At 40.4% G+C, this 23,143-nt stretch overlaps 2 protein-coding genes across 3 annotated transcripts; both read left to right on the forward strand.

The window, feature by feature from the left end:
- The first annotated feature begins 2,600 nt into the window (after positions 1–2,600).
- On the forward strand, positions 2,601–10,629 carry snx22 (sorting nexin 22). Its single transcript, XM_035155772.2, has 7 exons — positions 2,601–2,864; positions 6,245–6,328; positions 6,751–6,855; positions 8,084–8,178; positions 8,758–8,790; positions 9,517–9,584; positions 9,707–10,629. The coding sequence occupies exons 1-7, from the start codon at positions 2,778–2,780 to the stop codon at positions 9,823–9,825; spliced, it is 591 nt and encodes a 196-aa protein (XP_035011663.1). The 5' UTR covers positions 2,601–2,777; the 3' UTR covers positions 9,826–10,629.
- Positions 10,630–12,533: 1,904 nt separating this feature from the next.
- On the forward strand, positions 12,534–21,997 carry adpgk (ADP-dependent glucokinase). Of its 2 annotated transcripts, none has more exons than XM_035157487.2 (8): positions 12,534–12,775; positions 15,394–15,637; positions 17,298–17,523; positions 17,637–17,699; positions 18,418–18,538; positions 18,669–18,865; positions 19,683–19,781; positions 19,895–21,997. In XM_035157487.2, the coding sequence occupies exons 2-8, from the start codon at positions 15,411–15,413 to the stop codon at positions 20,456–20,458; spliced, it is 1,497 nt and encodes a 498-aa protein (XP_035013378.1). In that variant the 5' UTR covers positions 12,534–12,775; positions 15,394–15,410; the 3' UTR covers positions 20,459–21,997. The 2 variants fall into 2 exon arrangements, with proteins under 2 accessions (XP_035013378.1, XP_035013379.1); XM_035157488.2 differs by having other exon boundaries at positions 19,898–21,997.
- The last annotated feature ends 1,146 nt before the right edge of the window (positions 21,998–23,143 follow it).

Consider the following 23,143-nt stretch of genomic DNA (forward strand, 5'->3'; position numbering starts at 1 on the left):
AAGAGTTAGTGAGCAGAAGTGCTCCTCCGTATACAATTTGATTGGATGGTGTGCTTGCACAATGACATTAACGTTCTTGCATTTTAAATTTCACTTTAATAGCAAGTCATATTCATTCAATCAGCCTTTAAAACCTGTAAGCTCTCAATGAATCAGCTGAAATATAAACTTTTTCGAATATTTCGCAGAGGCAGATTTATGTTTAAAATACAATCAACACGTGTTAATGTGACTTTTGTTACAGCCACACAACCAAGACTAACTTCCTTCTCGTTAATGTGTCAGGCCTGTATCTGCTGACTGTGTGTGAAGGATTCACACGAGCTGGAGTAAAACATGTCCATGATGTAACAAGCAGGCGAAACAACAAATCACTGTTGTATTTCTACCCCTGCTGTGATCTATGACTCTTTCAGGTCACATTTCCTCACAATAAAGTTGCTGAAGTAAGCTCCCCTGTGCCGAGCAACAAACAGGCAAGGGGGAAGATGTGAATCCCATGATGACAGGTCACAGACGGAGCATGTGATTCTGGTTTAGATCAGCGTGTGGAAAATGTTGTGTACATGGGATGTGAGGAGCGAAAGAGGAAACGTAGCAGGGCATTGTTCTGCAGCGAGGCACTCCGATAATGTCTCCCTTCACTCACTCTGTGGCTCTGAGAGGAAGCAAGAACAGTTTGGTGTTGTGTGTCTGGGTTTACATCCGTTTTTTTATCCCGTGAGATATGTTGATTTACTTTGAGTTTTCAGTGCAATGGAAAGTGAACATGGGATTTGAAAGTGAAATGTTTTAGACCCACTGGCCTTGAGTTTAATCACTTTTTACTCAGTTTACCCACATCTGATTGCTACGCTCATATAAATGCATAGCTTTCAATAGAGTAATTCATATTTTTAGACACCTAATTATTGCAGGTCAAATGTGATTAGGGTTTATTACTGCTGTAATATTGTGGCAAACGCTGAGAAGTGAACCTTGAGTTTTTTATCCCATAACCCATGGAGGTTATGTTTTCACCCCTGTCTGTTGGTTGCTCTGTGAGCAAGATGTTGTGCATATCTACATGTATGACACATCTTTTTCATCCTGTGAGATTTGGATTCTTCGATTTAGCATCGGTCGCGTGTTAGAAACGTCATCAACACACCCACGCACTCACTGCAATTTTTTCTGGAAGTTTTGCTCCTGTATTGACAGATGGGCTCACTCTGACATTTCCAGGCATTTTCCAGGGGGTGCTGGTAGGAAAAGTTCCATAAAATCTCTGGGGCATTTGAGTTCTCACACACAGCACCTCTGGAAAATGTTAGGACTTCAGTGCATGTTTTTCGGTGGAGACCAAAACAAAGCTAAAAGGAGAGCATTATGATGTATATTAGGGGTGGCTGTGGCTCAGGAGGTAGAGTGTATCGTCCACTTTCCAGGAGGGTGGTTCAATCCCTGCGTCCTAAGTTCCTGAACTCCTGAAAATCTAAATGAATGAATTCTTCCAAATGTTCATGAGGTGTCACTTTGTTGGGGCTGAGTATTTTTTAAATCCTGACAACATGTATGTTGTTCAAAGTTAAAACCCTTTATGGTCCAAAGTTGAAACATTGAAACGAAAAACCGAAAGAAAAAAGAAAAATATAAAAAAAACATCTTACAGTGATGCTCTCTGTCTGTCTTCTCTCCCCTCTTTTCCACCCACCGCTCCCACATTTGTCTCCGTTCAGTCCAACCAGTCGAGGCCAGTGGCTTCCCACACCGAGTCTGGTTCAGCTAAGGGTTTCTTACAGTTTAGGGGATTTACAGAGTCCCTGAAGTCCCAAAAGATGATATCTTGTTCCCACAGGATAATGGGCACACTCAGATGCACACAGCCACCACATTGTTAGAACAAACTCGGCTAATCAAGTTTTATTTTCACCTGGGAATGTCAAACAATGAAATTCTTGTTGCTCTTACACACAGAGACAGACGATTGTCAGGAATGCTGAGCATACTGAAAGAAAACAGGCTCAGCCGACAGAGGGACTATGTTTCAATCATAATACTTGAGAAATCAACCAACGCAATAAATGCAAATTAGTGGTTTCTGTTCACACGCTTGTTTGTTGTGGAAACTGTCGGGTTTCTATATAAAGTGCCATTTATTTTGTGATGTAAAATCTAATGGAGTTGAAACCACCAGTGACATTAGACCATCAGACTGAGACGACCCGCTCTCCACCTGTCACAGCTGCAGACACACAAACCCTGAACTCTGCTGAAAAGTGTATTTTTCTAACCTTTGGACTGCAGTTTATGGTCTCTCTCTCTCTCTCTCTCTCTGATGCTGTCTCTCTCTCTCTCTCTCTCTCTCTCTCTCTCGATGCTGTCTCTCTCTCTCTCTCTCTCTCTCTCTCTCTCATGCTGTCTCTCTCTCTCTCTCTCTCTCTCTCTCTCTCTCTCTGATGCTGTCTGTCTGTCTGTCTCTCTCTCTCTGATGCTGTCTGTCTGTCTCTCTCTCGTGTCTTTCTCTCTCTCTCTCTGATGCTGTCTGTCTGTCTGTCTCTGATGCTGTCTGTCTGTCCCTCTCTGATGCTGTCTGTGTGTCTGTGTGGGGGGTTTGTCCAATTAGTGAGGAGGTGGAGCTCAGGAGGAAACAGACCAGAGAAGCGACAGACGACTGAACTGTCGACACGATCTATTTCTTCCCCTCTAGTTCTCGTACTTGGATCAAACCGTGTGAAGTTCACCTCTCGGCTTGTGATCGTCTGTAGAGAATCAGAGAAAAAAGCCGATCGAGTCAGATGGTGTATCAGGAAGATTTCCCGATGATCGAAGTGTTGATACCATCGATGGAAAAGGAAGTGGATGAGTCGGGAAAGTCCAAGAAGGTGAGGACGCGTCAGAAAGTCGTCAGGTTAAATGTTTATCCACAGGATGGTTATAATAAACAAACACTCTGACGTGTTGTATCCTCACACTTGTGTGTCTTTGCTGGTTAAATCAACACAGTGTGATTGTGTTTAGTTGAAGGTGAGCCGAGCCGCCAGGTGAGCCAGGTTACCTGCTGGAACAGTGAAAGTCCGCTCAGCCCTGATTTCTCTACCGAGCTGCAGGAAATAGTCGGATCCCGTAAAGCTACCAACACAACAACAGAATCAAAAAGACTTTGCTTCAACAAAAGTTACATGAAATGGAATCAAGTTCACGTCTGTTTATATCAGTCAACCAAACTTTAACCTTTGGTATCACTTGTAGTCTCTCAGGTGTCTTTGACTCTTAACTTGATTTTAACCTTTAACTTTTTACCATTTTAACTGATTTTAAAGCTGGGTTTTACTTTAACTATTTTATTTTTTAACTATATTACTTTTATTTATCTAGGTGTCTAGAAAGGTGCCATGTCATAAAAATGTGTTGTTATTTTTTACAATTTGTTGTTATTATTCACTAAGAAATAGTAGCTGGAATTAAGTCACTACAAATTTAAAAGTAGCCGCAAGTGTTACACCAAGAATTCTGCTTATGTAAAAGGTACAGGAAAAAAATGGAGTTGAAAGTCTGCACTTATTATTTCCATAACAACAACCAGTCTGCCAAAGCTTAAATATCATTTCCTGGTCTCTCTCTTTTCCACCACTGCACTCCCCTCGCTCATTCTTCTCCGCTCACCCCAACCAGTCCAGGCTGACGATGGTCCACATTGATTCTGGTTCTGCCAGAAGAAGTTTCCTGTTAAAGGGATCACTTCTCTCCACAGTCACTAATGTGCTCACTCTTTGTGGGAACTGTTCGGTTTCTCCATCATTTTTTAGCATAAAAGTGCCTTGAGATAATGTATTTTATGATTTGACGCTGTACAAATATATTTGATTTGAATTGAATAATGTATGTTCATATTTAGAACTATACAAATAGAATAAAATAATATTATTATGTTGTACGGGCCTACTATTTTATTACCAGATCCTTTTACAGATGCATGTTAGAGCTGCAACATGAGTCAACTAGAATGTCACTCAGTAGAGTTCATACCAAGGCCCAACAGTCTCCTTATGAGACCACATCTTAATTCACTAGATCCAGATTTTAATGTGGATCTGCACGAAATTGCACATAAATTGATCATTTGACACGTGACAGCAGGAAAAAAGGAAGTAAACAAGTGTAAATAAGGAAATAAATGCAGCTTCACTTTCAGGCTCCTTTTATTGTGATTACTGAGACACTTAAATACAAACAGAGCCATGTTGATGCGAGGACCTGTGATTTTTCTACACTGCTCCAAAAAATTAAGGGAACACTTAAATCACACATCAGTTCTTGATGAACGAATTATTCAAGTTGAAAATCTTTACTGTACATTGTATCATTTGTTGAGAACAAAATGACGTTACAATGGTCAATGGAAACCAAAATCATCAACCCATTGAGGGCTGGATTCAAAACCACACCGAAATCAAAGTAAACAATTGAAATCGGAGGCTGATCCAACTTGTGTGACTTTTATCACAGCAACTCATAAAGTGACTCAGTACTGTGTATGGCCCCCATGTGCCTGTATGCACTCCTGACAACATCTGGTCATGCTCCTGATGAGTCGGCAGATGTTGTCCTGGTGTCTCCTCCCAGACCTGGATCAGGGCATCAGTGAGCTCCTGCACAGTCTTTGGCAGTACTTGGCGGTGTCGGATGCACCGATACATAAAGTCCCATAGGTGCTCAATTGGATTTAGGTCAGGGGAACGTGAGGACCACTCAATAGCACAAATGCCTTAGTCATCCAGGAACTGCCTAATCTCTCCGGCCACATGAAGCCGGGCATTGTCCTGCACCAGGAGGAACCCAGGGCCCACTGCACCAGCGTAAGGTCTGAGGATCACTCTGAGGATTTCATCCCAGTACCCAACAGCAGTCAGGGTACCGTTGGCTATGACATGGAGGTCTGTGCGATCCACCAAGAACATGCCTCCCCAGAACATCACTGACCCACTGCCAAACCGGTCAGGCTTGATGATGTTATAGGCAGCACAACATTGCCCACAGCTTCTCCAGACTCTTTCAAGCCTGTCACTTGTGGCACTCTGCTCAGTGTGAACCTGCTGTGAACCGGCTGACCTGCCAATTCTGGTGTTCTCCGGCAAAAGCCAATCGAGCTGAACAGTGCGGTGAGCACAGGTCCCACTGGAGGTCGTCGGGCCCTCATGCCGCCCTCATGCAGTCTGTTTCTGACAGTTTGGTCAGAGACATGCACACCAGCCTGCTGGAGGTCATTTTTTAAGACTCGGGCAGTGCTCCTCTTGTTCCTGCTTGCACAAAGGAGCAGATACTGGTCATGCGTGAAATTGATTCACGATCACTTGTGCTTCCTAAATGGACAGATTGATATCCCTGAAGTTTAAATGACTTAGTGCTATACTCTGATGATTAAGTCCCTCTCATTTCTTTGAGCAGTGTAGTATGAAAAGTCAAAATGTTCTGCTGTGAAAAGGTCTTTTAAACCCCAACCCTCTCTTTACTTGGAGATGCCCTGTTGCCATGCTTTTATTACAAGAAAGGTTTATTTTATATATATTTGTGTTCATGGTCAACACTAGAATGGCGAATTCACACCTCCGCCAAGGTCCAACAATATCCAAAATGCCCGTACCGAATTCTTTTGGTTCAGATACATTTACTGTTACACCCCTACAGTCTGTGGAGATGGTTCTGTGTAGTGTGATCTGATTGTGTTGTTCCTGGTAAAAACAAACCTGAAATCTGAAGCTCTGTGTCTCCTCCTGCTGGAGACATTATGTTACTGTATGATGATGCAAACTTTTAAAGAATAACATAATAAAACTGTTAATAATGAGAATCAAAATATGACTGTAATGATCGTTACAACTCAAGATGTGTTTTTTTTACTCCAACATTGTTTCAGTCCTTATTCTTGAACCATTAATTTAAATTCACTTCCTTACATGGTAAACTGAGAAACAAACTTTTTAATGTTATGTTTAAAGAGAGATCTGTACCAGAGTATTCGTTGAGATTGTTAGTTTACATTCAGTTTTACCTGATTCACCTTCTTCTACACATTGTGAAGAGCAGTTTAAAGCTTTGTTTATCTGTTTAAGTTATAATTCCTCATTGGTCTCTGCACTCTGAATATATTAGACCAAATCAAAGAAACCTGTATGTTTTTGAAAGGACTTAAACTCTTGACTTAAATGTCAAATATTGTCTTCATAAATAGTTATTGTTTTCATTTTCTGTGTCCTGTTTGCAGCTCTTCAGAGTGGAAGTCTTGTTTAATGAGAGGAAACATTATGTGCTCAGAAGAAGCAGCGAATTCCAGACTCTGCACAGAAAAGTATGTACATGCAACAGTTAGCACAGTGTTTCTGAATGATTCTAATGTATGTATTAGATGTTGCATAAAAAAGGAAAAGTTTACATTGATTTAGTGGATTTAAAATCCTAAGGAAGCTTTATTTTGCCTCCTACATTTGTAAATATAGGTGGTGGGGATTTAAACAAGATATGGAGTGTTCAGAATTTTGATGATGTTCATATTCCTCCCCCAAATATTGCAACCACCATGATTTGGATTTACAGTAAATAACTCTGTTGTTTTAGGAAGGAGGCGCAAAGTATTTTGGGAGTCAATGTAAAAAAAATGAAAAAAATCACTGGTGTATGTGACAACATGCAGAATGGACAAATAAGCTGTAACGTAATTTAATCATTTCAACCATTTGATTTGAAGGTTCTTGTCCTTGTGGTTTTCCGCAGCTCAAGAAGATCATTCAGACTCCGGACTTCCCGAGCAAGAGGAACCCTCACCTGAGGACCAAACCTGTGGAGCAGAGGAGGCAGGAGCTGGAAGATTACGTCCAGGTAAAACATCCACGTGTCCATGCAGTCAGGTGGGATCTCCTTCAGGTGCAAGGAGCCTCTGCACTGCTGCAGTGTGGCTTTGTGATGTTATATAGCTGAGAGTGTTTTTGACTTCATTTAAAGATATAATATGTTTCAATTCTTTATGAAAATCTCAGAAAATGACTAGACCTTTGTTATATATTTTGTTGACACTAATTCAAGGTAACAGGACATTTCATTTTGGTCGCCTTTTAATTGTGTAATATCCACTTAACCCCTAGCTCTGTCCATCTCTGCTATAACTTCAAACGTCTATGACGAAAGGAAAAGCACGTTTTTTTCTTAACCTAAACTTTAATACGTTACCTAATCTGTGAACATGATTTGTGCCTGAATGGCGTCAGGTAGATTTTCTTCTGCAATGGTGGTGAAGACGACCACTCCCATGATCCCACGCTGCTTCACAACATCATCAAACTGAGTGTTATTGTTTTGATTGAGAGACCCCTAGTGGCCGAAGTTACATAATGTTAAGTGAGCAAGCGACTTCATGTATATCAATGGCTAACTCATGTAAATGCAGTTATGTGTGATCAAGTTTTTATTCAAATCTGCAGAGTTAGCAGCTGGAGTCTGGCTTCAGAAGGTCAGGAAGGTTTTTACAATGTTTAGTAATGCTTTATTTTTACAAGCCCCATATATTCCAGCATATGTCCTGGAAATCTACATAGACAACGGGTTCTGAGTGTGCTATCTTTCTACAGCAGCCCAGAAGGGACAAACCACACACTGGCTCCAGAGAGGGCTGCACACACTTGTATTTCTTTAGGGGGTGGGGGGTGAGGGATTAGAAAATTACTTTGGATATTTTAAAATATATTGATTGACCTTAAAAGTTATAGAATTCTTCTGCGACACATCAGTTATACTTACAAACCTAATTTCCACAGACCGGACCTGCAAAATAAAATCATTTGCACATTTTCAATAAAAAAAAATCAGGAATATCTTCTTAGGAATTCCTAGAAAATACATGAAATTTTTTTCATTTAAAAAGGAACTTAAACTTGGCCGGGCTCAGTTGTAATGTTTGTGTACCAACTAAATATTTTATAATATTTGACTTTAATCAGAATCATCACTCACTGATAATATTTACTCATAAACCTTTGAGAAGACAAGCTTCAACTTTCATACTTGACTTTTTATCCAAAAGCTTATTTTTAAATTTCTCTCATTTTCCCAGGACATCATCTATCAAAATGAAGACGTGCCACAGGTGCTGCTGGACTTCCTCCACGTCCGACACTTTCATACAGGAAACAAGATCAGCAGTATGGAGTAAGTCCTTCACTTCAGACTCCTCTATCTTCGCCCAGAGGTGTTGGACACGTTTCTATATTTAAATCCTCTATTTTTGGATTGAGGGCAATGCAGCAACATAATAAAACTTCCAAAACATTTTCTCACAGCAGAGCAGCAGCACCGGCTCTAAACCACAATATCCTGTAAAGTAGCTAAAGAGCAGGAGAAGGAAAGATGTCGACTTTTAATGGTACATGTGTGTCCTGGTGTGTCTTCAAGTGGCGGCCAAACATTTGTCTTTTTCAGGTTTTGACGTAGAATCTAATCTCGAAAATGCAATGTTAGAGTTTTAAATCATCGTTTCTGTTTGGGCTACATGTCTCCATAGTGCTTCATTGAATATCTATAAATGTACAGGACATAACACAAATTTTAAAGAGAAATGTACAATAGGTTTCTGTATCTTGGTAAGTTGTATTTTACTCTTTCTTAAGAAATTTCTAACCAAAACTAAGCCACTTTCTGTACCAATTATCATAAAGCAGCCTCTGTAATCGGCCTTTTAGAGTTGTGAACTAGTGAGCTGTTTTTGACAGTCTTTTGCTCTAATTTCAGATCACTCGATGATCTGGAAAGTCGGGATTACAGGTACAATATTTGTATTTCCAACTTCTCTCTAATTGTGTGGTAACAGTATATTGCTGTGCTGTGTACTTTCTCGTCTCTGCAACAGGATTAAAACTAATCTTACAGGGCTTCACGTAAACCTTTATTACAAAGAATCAGACCATTACAAAAATTCAGAAAATTCAAAAACATCAGGAAATCTAAATTTGTTTTGAGAAATATTTAAGAAAATGCAAAATGAGGTTAGTGATCTAATAGTGAAGGGTAACATATATTTAAGTTTAGGGGCAAAGACTCCAAATGGAGAGTCTGCCTTCATCTTCACTGGCACTGATGAGCCGACCTTAGAGACTCCACTTAACATGTGCACATAAATTGATTGGTTTGATTGTAGTTAAAGATCTTACTTACTGTTCAGTATCTTACAGTTTGAAACATTTTAAATTCCAAGAGGTGTGAAATGGATGTATAATAATGAAATCATAATGTGAATCTATAATAAAAACTACTTACTAGCAACTTCTATTACTATTATTTTAAGTAAATCTTGACACAGTCCATTTCTTGCTCTGTCCTGTTCCTCTGTATATCATAAAAACATCTGTGCCAGCATCAAGCGACTTTCTTCTTCTAGCATCCAAAGTACACCACAATTTGAAGTGCTTGTAGGGTAAAAGTTAATATTAGTATACATAACTTTACAGTTACTGGAGTATAATCTATAATATTCTATTTGTGTCTCCTCAGTTACTCGTTACCACATCAGCGAGTGTGTGGCTTTTTTGAGGATCCTTATCTCTCCGACCGCACATCAGGTAGGACTTCACACCATCTTGAGTCATTATCGAACATGTTAACATTGAGAGACAGCGACTGAATGTTTACCTCTGACAATGTCCTTGTCCACACAGTATAAACCCAGAGCTCTGTCTTGCAGATCTTCCAGACATTGTTGTGGATGGAGTTCTTCATGGTTTTTACCCACGGGATGTCCGGGTCAGCTTCACTGCCCCCACTTTCACAGAGCCTGACCCCACTGCTTCTATAGAGGCCTGAGATTATTACGTTGCGGTTAAGGAGAGTTTCGACAGATAACTGAATAGGCCTCCGTTTACAACCAGCAGGACCAGTTTTGTTTGGCTCCAGTGGGACCGAAAGCCATCACCCAGCCTTTGTTGTTGTGGTGATGCTCAACCCATTGTGTCTTCAGCTGTTTGGGGATCTCATATTTAAGAGGACGACCAGAATTCCTCTTGAAAACTGGGCTGAAGAAGAAGTCAGACTCGCACAGTAGATTGTCTCTCTCTCTCTCTCTCTGTGTGTGTGTGTGTGTGTGTGTGTGTGTGTGTGTGTGTGTGTGTGTGTGTGTGTGTGTGTGTGTGTGTGTGTGTGTGTGTGTGTGTGTGTGTGTGTGTGTGTGTGTGTGTGTGTGTGTGTGTGTACATTAGTTTAGCCATGAAGGTCACACACAAACTGATTTTAATCAGGCTGTGAAGCAATAAGCAAACAGAGCAGATTTGAAATGCACACAAGGTCTTTTGTGCATCTTACTGATACTGTACAGATGTGAATTTAATTTTAAAATAAAGTTGTAGTCTTAATTGAAGTTTATGGGGCACAGTTTACTTTTCTTCTGTGTTTTTTTTTTTTTTTCAATTCAATTTTCAAATATAGAAGCAGGGTATGGTGAAAAGAAAAAGGTTGCATTAAGTAAGGCTGTACTGTTTAGGTGTTAGGTCAAAATCAATCAGTCTTAAACGTATAATCATGGGTTTTATGGAGTTGGGATATATGAACATACCTTTTAAGAAAATCGTTTTATTTATGTGCAATCTATAATAAAGAATCAAACACATTGTCGAACAAGAGAACATTATTCCGTCTGAGAAATTGAAAGCTGCAAATATGACTGGATCTGAAACGTCCCGATCCAATTTTTAGTTTTTTTCGTGAGAGACAACCCAGCACGGGCAGAAGCTTTTAATGTGAAATAACAAACTATTGAAACTCTAGCAGAAAAGAATGAATCCATACAGGATCCATATCGTAAGAAGCTCATTGAGAATAGAAGTTTACTGGGCCTTTTATATGTGCTCACAGTGAGACTCAAAGATATCGCGTCCTTGAAAGGGAAACAATTCAGGAGTTTATGCAAAAATTGTGTAACAATTTATTCTTTGAACACACAAATGTTTCCTCAGAAAACCATTGTTATAACATGGTTAATCCATAGTTTGGAAACACGAACAGTGTGAATTCAACTAAGATCAATTGAATTTAAGTACATGACATCTGAGATTTACAGACTAGGGGGGTGGGGTGGGGAGGGATGAGCAAGGCCGAAGCTGCCCCAGGTGAAATAGTTTACAAGCTGCAACAAGCAGTTCAGGCAGGGCATGAAAGCTCATGTGCCTGAAGGACAAGGCAGGAAGAAATAGTTTGAGTCTTTAATTATGTTATTTGATTGTGGTTTACTGGTGTGATTTACCTCCTGTTTGGTTCATGGTAAGTCCAGCTTAGAGATACAGGGAACAAAATTAAGACAGAAAAATATTATTTTCTTGAATAATCAATACATAATTGGGTCTATAAAACAATACAAATAAATGCCAATCACATGAACAAATGTGTTGTTTGTCTGAGCCGTGGTCCAAAACCTGAAAATATTCAATTTACATCAAATCCTTACACTGAGAACTATAACCACTATTGGCATTCTTGCTTGAAGAAATGACTGTAATGATAGTATTTCTCTATCATTCACTTATTGATATTCCAAGTAGTCAGCTCTAATATGTAGTTAAAAGTGTATTCTCTTTGTGCACATATTGTCTCTTTTAAAACAATTGTATTATTGTACTGTTTTCTTCTGTTTCTGTTTGTTTGTCTGTTTGTTAATAAGGACGAACCCATTCAATTTTGGGTGCGGATCTGGAACGGGGTGGATCCAGGATTTTTTTCCCCCACTCTCTTTATCATTGAGAGATTTGGGTTGTTTTTTGCATTTTCGTTCATTTCTCAGACAATAATTCATAGATATTGATGAAATGACTGTTTAGGGGACTGATAATTCTGACTGTTTGGAATTTGGTGCAGATCCAAATACAATACTGGATCTACTGAATTTAAATGTGGTTTCATAAAGGGACTGTTGGACCTTGGCGTAGGTGTGTGCTCTACTGAGTGCTATTCTATTTTAAACCATAATAACAAATAGATAAATTAAATTAAGTGTATTTTCTTGCAAGAGGAGTTTATCCCCTCAATTAGCTGGGGGTGGGGGGATAAACAGGCCTTTTTCACAGCAGAACATACCGACTTCTTCTGACTAGTAAAACATGACAGGTCCTAATAATAACAGCAGAACGTATTGACTTCTTTTTCTGACTTGTAGAAAATGACAGGACCTATCCTTGACATGGCTGTGTTGTATTTAAGTGTGTCAGTGTTGACAGTTACAGGAGCCTGACATGTGTTGAGTGATTCTCAATAGAAAGAGGATCTGAAACTCCTGTGTATGCGGAGATGTGTTTGAGGACTTTTGGACTGTTTGCTAATACTATGAAAAGGCCTTAGACTTTAAGTACATTTAGTTTATTCATTTATTTAGATCTATTTACTTGTTTCTTTAGCCCTGTAGTTCTAAATCCTTTTTCCTTCTGGAGTTGTACAAAATGTTCTAAATAAAGTTGTGAAAAAAACTCACTTGACGTACTGTATCTATGAGCATGTCTGGTGCGCATGCGCAGAGCGGTGGACGGAAGCCGGTGTGGCTCTCAGCTGTGTGTGTGTGTGTGTGTGTTTGTTCTCAGCTCTTCAATGACTTGCACAGCCTGAGCTCAGTGAGTCTCAGCAGCAGCAGCTCTTCTCCTCCTGCTCCTCCTCCTCTTCCTCCCAGCACCGGCAGCCTCCACCAAACTAATGCTGTGTGTGTGAAGTGTCGCGTATTGCCGGACTCTCCTCTTCCTCCTCACGGACAAACCCGAAGCCCGCAGTCACTTTGTCGGTACGTCCCGCTAACACGCACCTGTGAAGCCTCTTGGTCTGTCCGAGCCGCTGTGAATGAAACTGAGGTGTAGTGTGTAAAAGAGTCCTCCTCTCAATGCGCTGGCTGAGCCGAGCAGGCTAAAGCTACTGTCAGATTAGCTTTGATTAACTGAAGCCACAGATAGACGCTGCGTGCTGGTGTTAGCATGTGAGCTAACTGACTGAGTGAGTTTCCACGTTAGCAGGAACTCAGCTGTAGCACTGCTCGAGTGGATCAGGCTTCTTTCTCCTGTCCCATTGAAACTTAATGTCAACGCTGCTCTGTCCTTTTGCTTTTCATTATGTTACCGACTCATTGACAGCTGCTCATCTTAATGTGTATATTCTGTGTATCTTCTCTCAGTGTCAGGCTCTCTGCAGGGCTGCCACTCTGCAGACATTTAAAGTAACATTCTCATGTTTTCCTCAGTCTGCTGTGACATAAACAGTGAAGTGGACCTGTTCGTCAGTGCAGGTGTAAATGTGGAGATCAGCTACTGAGTTAAAGACAGAATTAAAACAGGATTATCTGCAGGTGGGGCTCGCATGCTGTAAATTGTACTGTAAAACAAACTGGGTGACACTTGATCAGGAACACAAAGTTCACAATGGGCGAGGCCTCCCTGGCTCTCAAAACACTTTCAGTACTACTTGCACGTTGTTTTATCCCACTGGAAGTAGCCATTCAATGATGAGTTACTTGTGGACATGGTCAACCATAATATTCATAGGCTGTACTCAAATGAGTCATTGGTATTAAAGCGATAGTTCACTCAAAATGCAGATGGAGGGGATGGGTGAAGTGTTTGAGTCCACAAACACAGCCAAATCCAATACAATTGAAGTAAATGGTGACCACTTCTTCAAATGTAAAACAAACAAACAGAAAATAACATAAAATGCCTCCATACTGAATGTCGGGGCTTACGGACACTTGGATGACACCACAGGAGCAGCATGGAGGCATTTTATGTTATTTTTCGGTTTTTTACGTCTGAAGAAGGAGTCCCATTTACTTCAATTGTATTGGATTTAGCTGCAACACTGTTGACCCCTGAGACTCCGAAAGTGTTTTGTGTGCTCAAACACTTCACCCACCCCTCCGTCGGCATAGTGGTGAGTGGATAATGAGTGGCCCAAACTGTGCCAAGAAAATCTTCCACACACTATAACACCACCAGCAGCTGTTGACTAAAGGCAGGTTGGGTCCATGGATTCATGCTGTTGATGCCAAATAGTTGTACAGGTGTTCCTATTAAAGTGCTCCATGAGTGCAGAGTAAAGCTCATTTCCTTTATTTGTCATTTATAGTCGAGACTCCCAACTGTCTTGGCTTGTGACCCCTTGAATTAAAGCAAAGTCTTCCCTGATGTGTATATCTGAGTGAGCTATTTTGAATACCTCTTATGTGCTTGGAGAGATAAAATATGTCCAGCAATTCACTTAAAACTCAGTGAAAGTCTGAACAAACCAACCGTTTAACGTGGCAGGCGTGCATTTTAAATCCTGTGACCCCTCAGAATTATCCTGTGACCTGTTGTTGTGGTGCAGACCCCAGCGTTGGCAACCTCTGATATTTGGTGCAAATACAAACTGAAGAAGCCACAAGCTTTTGAAAATCATTTTAACTCCTTACTAAGTGCAGTAAACAGCTAAAAAAACATGGTACATGTATTTATCTAACATATTTTATACACAAAACAAATTAAAGTGCTTTACATATTGCAAAAATATATGAAGAGAATTCGATTAGGAAAAAAAATTGTGAAATGTATCCAATAATATAGAAAGCAACATTAAAAAGGACAAAAATGTGTAGCTTTAAAATTTTATAGAATAATTGTCTCTGGTCTGACATCTTCAGGTGGTTTGTTCCAGATGTGAGCAGCATGAAAGATAAGAGCAGCGTCACCATTTTTAGAGCCAACTTTAGGAACCAGAGCAGATCTGAACCAGATGACTTGTGAGGTCTCAACGTCAGGTTGATGGACAAGCAGTAAAAGTACATTCTTAGAGCCTCTAGTAGCCACCAGTGATTTGAGAACCACTGTGCTCTGTTTTTTCCTTTGTTCGAATCAAAGCAGATGTGTTCTGGATCTGATTCTTTAGATGGTTCAATGCTGATTTTTGCGACTGCAACAGTTTACCTTAGTAATAGTTTTTCAGGGTACATGGCAGGTATGTAAGTCCTCAACAGTCCTGTTGACTGTCTCTTCATGTAATCCCACACTGACTCCATGATGTTGAGATCAGGGCTACTGTATGTGGGGCCCAGACCATTTGAAGCAGGTTATTCTAGTCTCTAAAAATAGTTTCTCTTAAAGCTGCTTTCAGACATGCAATGAACTCTGCATACTCTCCTGACATTCTTCAAAGGGGCTGTGTGTGAGAAAGCAAATGTCTGAGTGAGAGCCTCTGGATTTTCTCCAGAGTATCTCATGCCAGGCCCATTGTAAAAACCCCAGATAATGTGTTATCCCTCACTTATATACTCCGATGATCTCTGTGTCGTTGTGAATGCATCTGACCATTGAAACTCTGGAGACATTTCGGAGACAGTTGTGCAGACAGGCTTTTAACTGTTTTCCTGTGTTGCAGGAGTGTGTGGGAGCATCATGTGGAGGAAGGCTTCAGCAGCGGCCCTGCTGGCATTGGCTGTTGGATATTTCTACCAAGGCAGCTCGGAGCTGCCAGAGCAGATTCTGCAGTACATCAACCTGCCGGTGTTTTGGTCATCATCTCACACTCTGAGCAGCCAGAAGAGCGAGGAGCAGGTGATCTCTGCTGCCTGGGAAACTCTCATTACTTTACCAACACGCCAGTGGAGCAAAGTGGCCGTAGGGTGAGTAACCGAGCTACATGTTTACACAGATCCTGTTTAGACCTGGTATCAACATCTATTCTGAGTCATCCCATCACAAGTGGTCAGCATGAAGTACATGCATCGTCAATGCATCCTAAGATCTAATCACTCTAACCCAAACTCAATACAATTCTGTATGCGTGTGTCAAAATAAAAGCACTACAGCGTTTCTGGTGACGGAATCCATTCTTTTGTTTAAAATGTTTTTTTATTGTGAAATATTGTCAGGAGCGGAAGATGCACAGCTTCATAGTGTATAGTACTGGTATTTATTTGAGTACACATGACTACTATAATAAAAGGAAATAGTCATATTTATGGCCATATTCAAGGCTAAGCCTATGCATAAACATTGTGCTGAAGTAGCAGCTCCTCTGCAGAACATATTGTTGAACTGAGAAGCTAAATATTGTGCATGGAACAGATGTTGTATATAAATATGAACTGTTATTAATGTGAATATTGTGCTTTGGATAGATAAAAGTTGCATAACTGCCTTTCTTTGTGTATATTTATGCTCGTACATTGAGCCTTTAACTGAAATTGCAAAAATAATAAATATGACCCTCATTAGTGGGTTTTTTGGAAGATATCAGGGTGGTAGATCTCGGCTTACGTTTTACTTGTCTAGATAATGTGAAACAGTGGATGAACTTAACACTGCCCACTTTTAATACCAGGTCTGAACAGGGCCTAGGAAATATCTTTCTTTAGCCTCAAAGCAGTCACCTGAAGTTGGTATTCATTCCCACGTCAGTGCCCCTGCAGCTCCTCTGAACACTGTGGCATGTTGATAGGCTGCAGGCAGTCAGCTCTGCTAGTCAGAAGCAATTTATTATCAAGAGTCAGTCCCAGCTTAGAGGGCGTGGTCCAAGACGGGGCTCCCCAGTGAATTATATTACTGTCCACCTATAACCTATAGCCTTTAGGCTGCTTTAGAGCAGCCAACACCCACATCAGCATTTTTTTTAAATAGGTGGAAGGTGATGATTAGCTGGAACTGAAGGACTGCCCACAGTTTGTTTCTACCAATGAGAAAAGTAAAGGGAGAAATAACTTAAAATGTAGAATATTTCAAAGTGAATCTGTAGAATATGTAGCTGGGGCACATTACCGAGAGGGTTTAGCCTGCTGCAGCTAATAGAGTGACTTATAAATGTTTCTGTGTTAGATGTTAGCAATAACTAAAATCTCATTGTTTCAAATGTCTGGTGTTATGTAAAATGTATATATGTAAAGAAATAGTTTTTATTAACTAATCCATCAGTTTTCTGCTGCCCATCTATTTTTTGTATTCGGTGTATTGTTAGGAGGTATTGTCACCTACAGCTTGGAAAAATGAGAAAAAAGTCATGTAAATGTATAAAAATAATTTTCAGCCTAAATATTCTTACTGGCTTATATGATATTTAAAAGTTCTTGAATTTAAACTGGTGAACCTGGAGAATATCCAGTTAAAACAAGCAGACAATGTGACTTTTTTACTCATTTGTCTGTATCTTCCTTAAAAACCTATATTCGGTATATTCTATATCTTGGATTATTAATAATTCTAGTCTAAATTGAATATTTTTTTATCTTATTAATAACTCATAGTTAGTGTTTCTCCATAACTTTGATGGTGTCCTCTCCTGTTCAGGGTAAATGCTTGTGTGGATGTGGTTGTCTCTGGAGTGGGACTACTGCAGGCTCTGGCTGTGGACCCTGGCACCGGCCTGGATCATGAAGTCTTACACTCCAAAGAGGACTTGAAGGAGGCCTTCATCCATTACATGGGGCGTGGAGCAGCCGCTGAGCGCTTCTTCAGCGATAAGGAGGTCTTTCAGTGGATCGCACGAGCAGCAGCAGAATACCCCGGTGCAAAGGCAAGGCGACCTTACTCCCTAAACTTTCTCAAAAGACTAAATTATTTTCATTTTAGTTAATCACTTTGTAAATTACCCTCTTTCTGATTAACTTTACTTTTGTCTTTTTTCAGCTGTATGTGGGAGGGAATGCTGCTCTCATTGGTCAGAAGCTCGCCACCTACCCTGACCTGATGGTATGATTCTACTTCTGTCACAAACTCTTGCACTTAACCTAAATTAATGAACTATTAAATATTTGAGTGACCCTTTTTAAATAACCATCACTGATCTAAGGTGGCCAGTTGAACCAGTGTCAGGTAGTTTAGCAGTAAAGAGTAATGTTTGAGTGCCTCTCTTTGCAGAAATCCATAGACTATTGAACTAAAGAAATAATGAACATGAGAAAAATGCTATATTATATTCCTGCAATACCAGAAGCTGCAGTCTCGGTACTGCATTTCTAAAACCCAAGTTTTGAAAGTTTATTCCACTTAAATACTAGCAATTTCTGTCTTGCAACATTAGGTGGCAGTGTAATGAAAAATGTTATGTTAGATCTGAAATGTGGTCCTGGAAGTGCAGTCTCCGGTAGTGCAGAAACCCCCCCACTCGAAAAATGTGAAGCATATCACAGGAGAACAAGTTTTATGTGATTAAAAAGTTGCCTTTGCAACCACGTGGACATAGAATTATAACATAATTCAGAATACCTGGGTTAAGAAATATGATTGTATTGATACAAAAATTCCGAAAGACATTTCTGTCTAAATCCCCATGTTATACAAAACCAATTGAAAAATAGAATGAGTCCACTACATGACTGCTCAGTTGGAGAGCCGCAGTTCAATACCAGTGAACTAGATTTGTTGAGTGTGTGATCGTGGTTGAGTGTCAATATTTTTCACACCCCAGGTTTTGTTATGCGGTCCAGTCGGTCCTAAACTTCATGAGATGCTGGATGAGCAGATTATCGTTCCACCAGATTCTCTTCAGGAGATGGATGAATATCACCTTATTCTGGAATATAAAGCAGGTAGAGCGAGAGAGCACCCTGCACCGCCTACAGTATCTGTTGTTTTTACCTTGATCCCTGTTAGATCCCTGTTAATGCCTGTAATACCTGTAATACAACAGTTGTGTCTGGTCTTGTTCTCTGTCTGTAGGTGAACAATGGGGTTCAACTCGGGCGTCTCAAGCCAACCGCTTCATCTTCTCTCATGACGTGTCCAACGGGGAGATGAGCTCACTGGAGACGTTTGTGGAGAGTCTGGAGGAGTTTGAGCCAGAGTTGGTGGTCCTGTCGGGGCTCCACATGATGGAGGGTCAGGGCAGAGAGCTTTGGGAGGAGCGGCTGAAAGAGGTCACTTTTCAGAATCTCTGCTCATTTTATTTTCACAATAGATTAAACTTCAATCGCTGTATCGCAGCAAAAAAATGTCAGCTTTTTTCATAGATGTTTGATAATTCTGTGAAAAGTGAAGATGAAGGATCATTCATCTGTTCTTCTAGTTTATGGTAGTGAATATTAACGAAAAAACTTTAACTTTAATATAATGTGCACACATAATACAAACAACAACATGGACAGTACAAACTGTCTGTTTTGAGTAAATTATTAGTCACCCGCCTTCGCTCTAAACGAACCTCCTTTAATACTAAAGTAAAACCTCTCCACCCTCAAAAATGGGAAAACAGAAAAGAAAGCAACACATCAAACAACAACAACCAATATGAATTTATTGTGTTGTCAAATTAAATTTATATTGACACTGTTCCACACTTTAACCACAACAATAGAAACGTGTCTCCTTTTTTTAGCTCTTTAAGCAACAAACTACTTCAACCACCTCTCAGATCATATTTACTCTTCTGTATTGAATATTATATTATCGTAAATCATCCAATTCCATAGCACGAAAACTAAGAAACATTAGATTAGTATGATCATGGTAACCAGCCTTGTTAGTGAAACAGGCTTGATTTTGCACTAAAGAGAAAAATTCTCTGCTGTGGCCCTTTTTAAAACATGCATACTTTTATTTTAGCTAATTCCTCCTGTATTATTTTAACAACTGGATTAATAATCAAAATCGTGAGTTAAAAGATATGTTTTATTATTATGGACAATATGTCTGCATGCTCATACAGCAGTGACTCAAATTGCTTCCTCTTTCCAGGCTGTGTCGGCCATATCTGACATCCGTAAAGAAATTCCCATCCACCTGGAGCTGGCAAGCATGACCGACAAAGACTACATGAACAGCATCATGCAGGAGGTACATGTGGAAAACAGTTCACCGAGTCCCTGTCACAGAAAAGATTCAAATTTCACTAATCCCTTAAGAGGTCTGTATATTTAACATTTAGTTTTTTGCCTGTTTCATGTTAGCAGGTTATGCCCATTGTCAGCTCCATCGGGCTGAACGAGCAGGAGCTGCTCTTCCTCTCTCAGGCCGGCGAGGGGCCTCATGCAGACATGGAGGCCTGGAAAGGCATCCCTGATGTGGGGCAGGTCAGCGACATCCTCCTCTGGATCCTGGAGCAGCACGGCCGCACCGACCCATCGTCGGAGGCCGACCTCACTCGCATTCACTTCCACACACTGGCTTACCACATCCTGGTTACAGTGGAGGGATACTGGGCGAATGAGGCGGCAGCTGTGATGGCTGGAGCACGAGTGGCCAGCAGTCAGGCCTGCGGGCTCCAGTCAGTTGATATTAGCAAAGTGGAGCTAAAAGCCCCGCTAGAGTTTCACAGCTCGCACTTTGAGCCGCGAGAGAAGTTGTCCCTGAACCCAGCAGAGCCTGTTGTGGTGTGGCGTCGCGGAAACGTCACTTTCCACCTCACACCAGTACTGGTCTGCAAACAGCCGCTTCGGACAGTTGGGCTCGGGGATGCTATCTCAGCAGAGGGACTAGTTTACTCAGAGTTAAAAACCCAGCAGCCCTTCTGAGGTTTGCTTCAATATGACACTGTCTGGAAAATGTTGATGGGATGTGCTAAGAAGACCCAGTGAAGTTCCCCCTGCAGCTGCAGCTGTAGTTGTTGGGTTGGAGTCATGTTTCTGAACCAGTTCAAACCTCTGTGTCCTGAGCCAGGTTCAGTGTCGTCCTTCCCAATGTGCTGAATGGTGACAATTTAAATCCTGCCTGATGACTCCTCCAGTCTGCTTTAGTCTCCTCTGTCCTCCCTCCTCTTACACCCACTGGCTGATGTAGAAACTGAGGCAGAACCCAACAGAACTGGATCTGACTGGGCTGTGAGGTGGCCGGACTCTTTGCACATGGCTCAGATAAAAGCCATCTTCACAAACTCCAAAGAGTTTTGTCGGCTCGCACCTAATTTACATTTACCTGCATATCTTCAGTACGCTGTGCCTTGGGAAAATATAAAGTTATTGTTAAAATGTTTTATTTCTATTTCAGAGCCAAGCAAATGAATTTTTCACATGAGTTCTCCCTCAGATACATATAAACACACACTTAAATAATAGAACTCTAAACTGAAGAGCATCTTACTATACGGTAGAATCGAAGTGGTATTCTTGATGTTCTTTGTATCTCGTCAACTTTTGGTGCATCCACGTCAAATAGAAACATTCTTTCTCCCACGGGTGTCGGACTTGTCCACACACACACTTGATGTTTTTGTTACTTTTCCTGAGAGGATGAACTAATACTAGTGAGTGAGACAGCTTTTGGGTTTTCTCAGTTTTTTGTCCAAACACGCCCACTTTAAAGATGCTTCATTTTGGAAACTCCACAAAGTACAGACGACAGTTATCATCTCTGTTGTTTGTACATTTCTGATGCAGAGTTGTTATATTCGTTTTCAAATAATATACTGAAATGTCACACGCTTAAATGCTAACTTTTATGCAGTAAAGCTCAGTTTACAATCAGATTCAGTTGGCAGTAAGTTAAAGGGAGAATAAAACTTGAAATTGTGGTGTAGGACACATGTTATCAGGGTTACTGTTTGTACAGATTCTTTCTTGTCATGTATTGTTTTCTCATGTCTAAAAATGTGATAACGTAACACGATTGGCTAGGAACTCATAAACGCTTCCAATGTAACAAACCTGATTTAAATCCAAGCATATAAGAAAATTGCTGTTACGTGGTTTGTTTTTTGTTTTTTTATTTCCTTAATCATGTCAGAAGTACAGTATGTAACTGTCAGAACAATGTGTTTTGTATACCTCAACTTGCCACTGAAGGCATGCAATAATAATAGTCTTAATGCAAAAATACAACAGAGAGATGTATGGCATTCAGCGGATTAAATTCTTTGCACTAGTAGGAAGTGGCAGGTGTGCCTGCAAAGGTGAATGTAACCTTAACCCTCCCCACCACCCACTCCCCATTTATTTTTAGCAAGTACAATCTATTCAACTTTACTCACTTCATAGTTCGTCTCATGTTTTTAACAATTATAACTGTCGACAAGTGTCATTTACTTGTAGTAGTCATTAAAATATGTATAAACAGTAGAGTTGGTCTCGTTTGTGATTGTGTCGCTGCAGAATATGGAATATATTTGTAGTTAATGCTGAAATTATTATTTGAATCATTGAGTTCTTGAATGAAAAAACAATGGGTGACTATTTTAAAAACTTGTGCTCTGAGAAATAGTTTTGAGTATTTTAGCATTTCTTCAGGCAAAGCCTGCAGCTGCCCCAGGATCTTAAAACCTCAGGAGCCCCAAAACACCCCAGTTCAATGTTTGCACATCTTGCGGTGATTCGATTGATTGAGAATTTGCTCATGATAATGCACCAATACATTACACTTTCGAGATATATATTTTTACCGAGCGTTGCATTAATCATGAGACCCAGGAGTTTTTGTGAGATACAATTTTGTAAAGTTGGAAGATGCAGCTCTAACGTTGCAAATGTGGTGAAACAGGTTCCACAAAATATTTGTAGCCGATCGGAGCGTTGAGTCTCCCAAGCATTTATACAGTATGGATTGTCAGTCTTCTGCTAACTCTTAGACAACAAACATTTAAAAGAATGTCTCAGATATATTCTTTTTCATGGTTTACATTTAAATCATCTACCTAGTAGGGAGGATGCAGGGGGAACATCATGGCAAATTAACTTGTTTGGCGGCTCCAGGGCAAAAAACATGTTTGTTATCGTTTGCAGTTCCAGGACTTCAGCTACGTGGATCATGATGGTGGATCGTGATCGTATTGGCAGCTGATGGTGAATAGTGGCGGTAGTGGATTATGATCGAGTGGCAGCTGATGGTGGATCACGATGGTAGATCCTGATGATGGACTGTGGATTCTGGTGGCAGCTGATCTAGTATTTTCAACATACTCTACCATTATTGACAATAACTCCTCAATTGATTTACTTTCCATTATGTTACAAACTGTTTCCTCTAATCAATGTTGTAAATAATGTTCTCGGTTACACGTGGCATCTATTGCACTTCTGTCCGTCCTGGGAGAGGGATCCTCTGAGGTTTCAGGTTGTGGTAGTTTTTCCTTACTCTTGTTGAGCGTTAAGGACGGAGGATGTCACACCTTGTTAAGCCCTATGAGACAAATTGTGATTTGTGAATATGGGCCATACAAATATAATTTGATTGATTGAGTAGAAATGATTAGCATTATGTTAAGGGGA

This window comes from Hippoglossus stenolepis, chromosome 5 (genome assembly GCF_022539355.2).
Source record: "Hippoglossus stenolepis isolate QCI-W04-F060 chromosome 5, HSTE1.2, whole genome shotgun sequence".
In the NCBI taxonomy this organism is placed as follows: Eukaryota; Metazoa; Chordata; class Actinopteri; order Pleuronectiformes; family Pleuronectidae; genus Hippoglossus; species Hippoglossus stenolepis.

Excerpts from the sequence above, each read along its gene's own strand:
- snx22 (XM_035155772.2), top strand. The coding sequence starts at position 2,778 with ATGGTGTATCAGGAAGATTTCCCGATGATCGAAGTGTTGATACCATCG. Across the intron at positions 6,856-8,083 it reads AGCTGGAAGATTACGTCCAG|GACATCATCTATCAAAATGA; the intron begins GTAAAACATCCA and ends TCATTTTCCCAG. Across the intron at positions 8,179-8,757 it reads AACAAGATCAGCAGTATGGA|ATCACTCGATGATCTGGAAA; the intron begins GTAAGTCCTTCA and ends CTCTAATTTCAG.
- adpgk (XM_035157487.2), top strand. The coding sequence starts at position 15,411 with ATGTGGAGGAAGGCTTCAGCAGCGGCCCTGCTGGCATTGGCTGTTGGA. Across the intron at positions 18,539-18,668 it reads TATTCTGGAATATAAAGCAG|GTGAACAATGGGGTTCAACT; the intron begins GTAGAGCGAGAG and ends CTCTGTCTGTAG. Across the intron at positions 18,866-19,682 it reads GGGAGGAGCGGCTGAAAGAG|GCTGTGTCGGCCATATCTGA; the intron begins GTCACTTTTCAG and ends TCCTCTTTCCAG.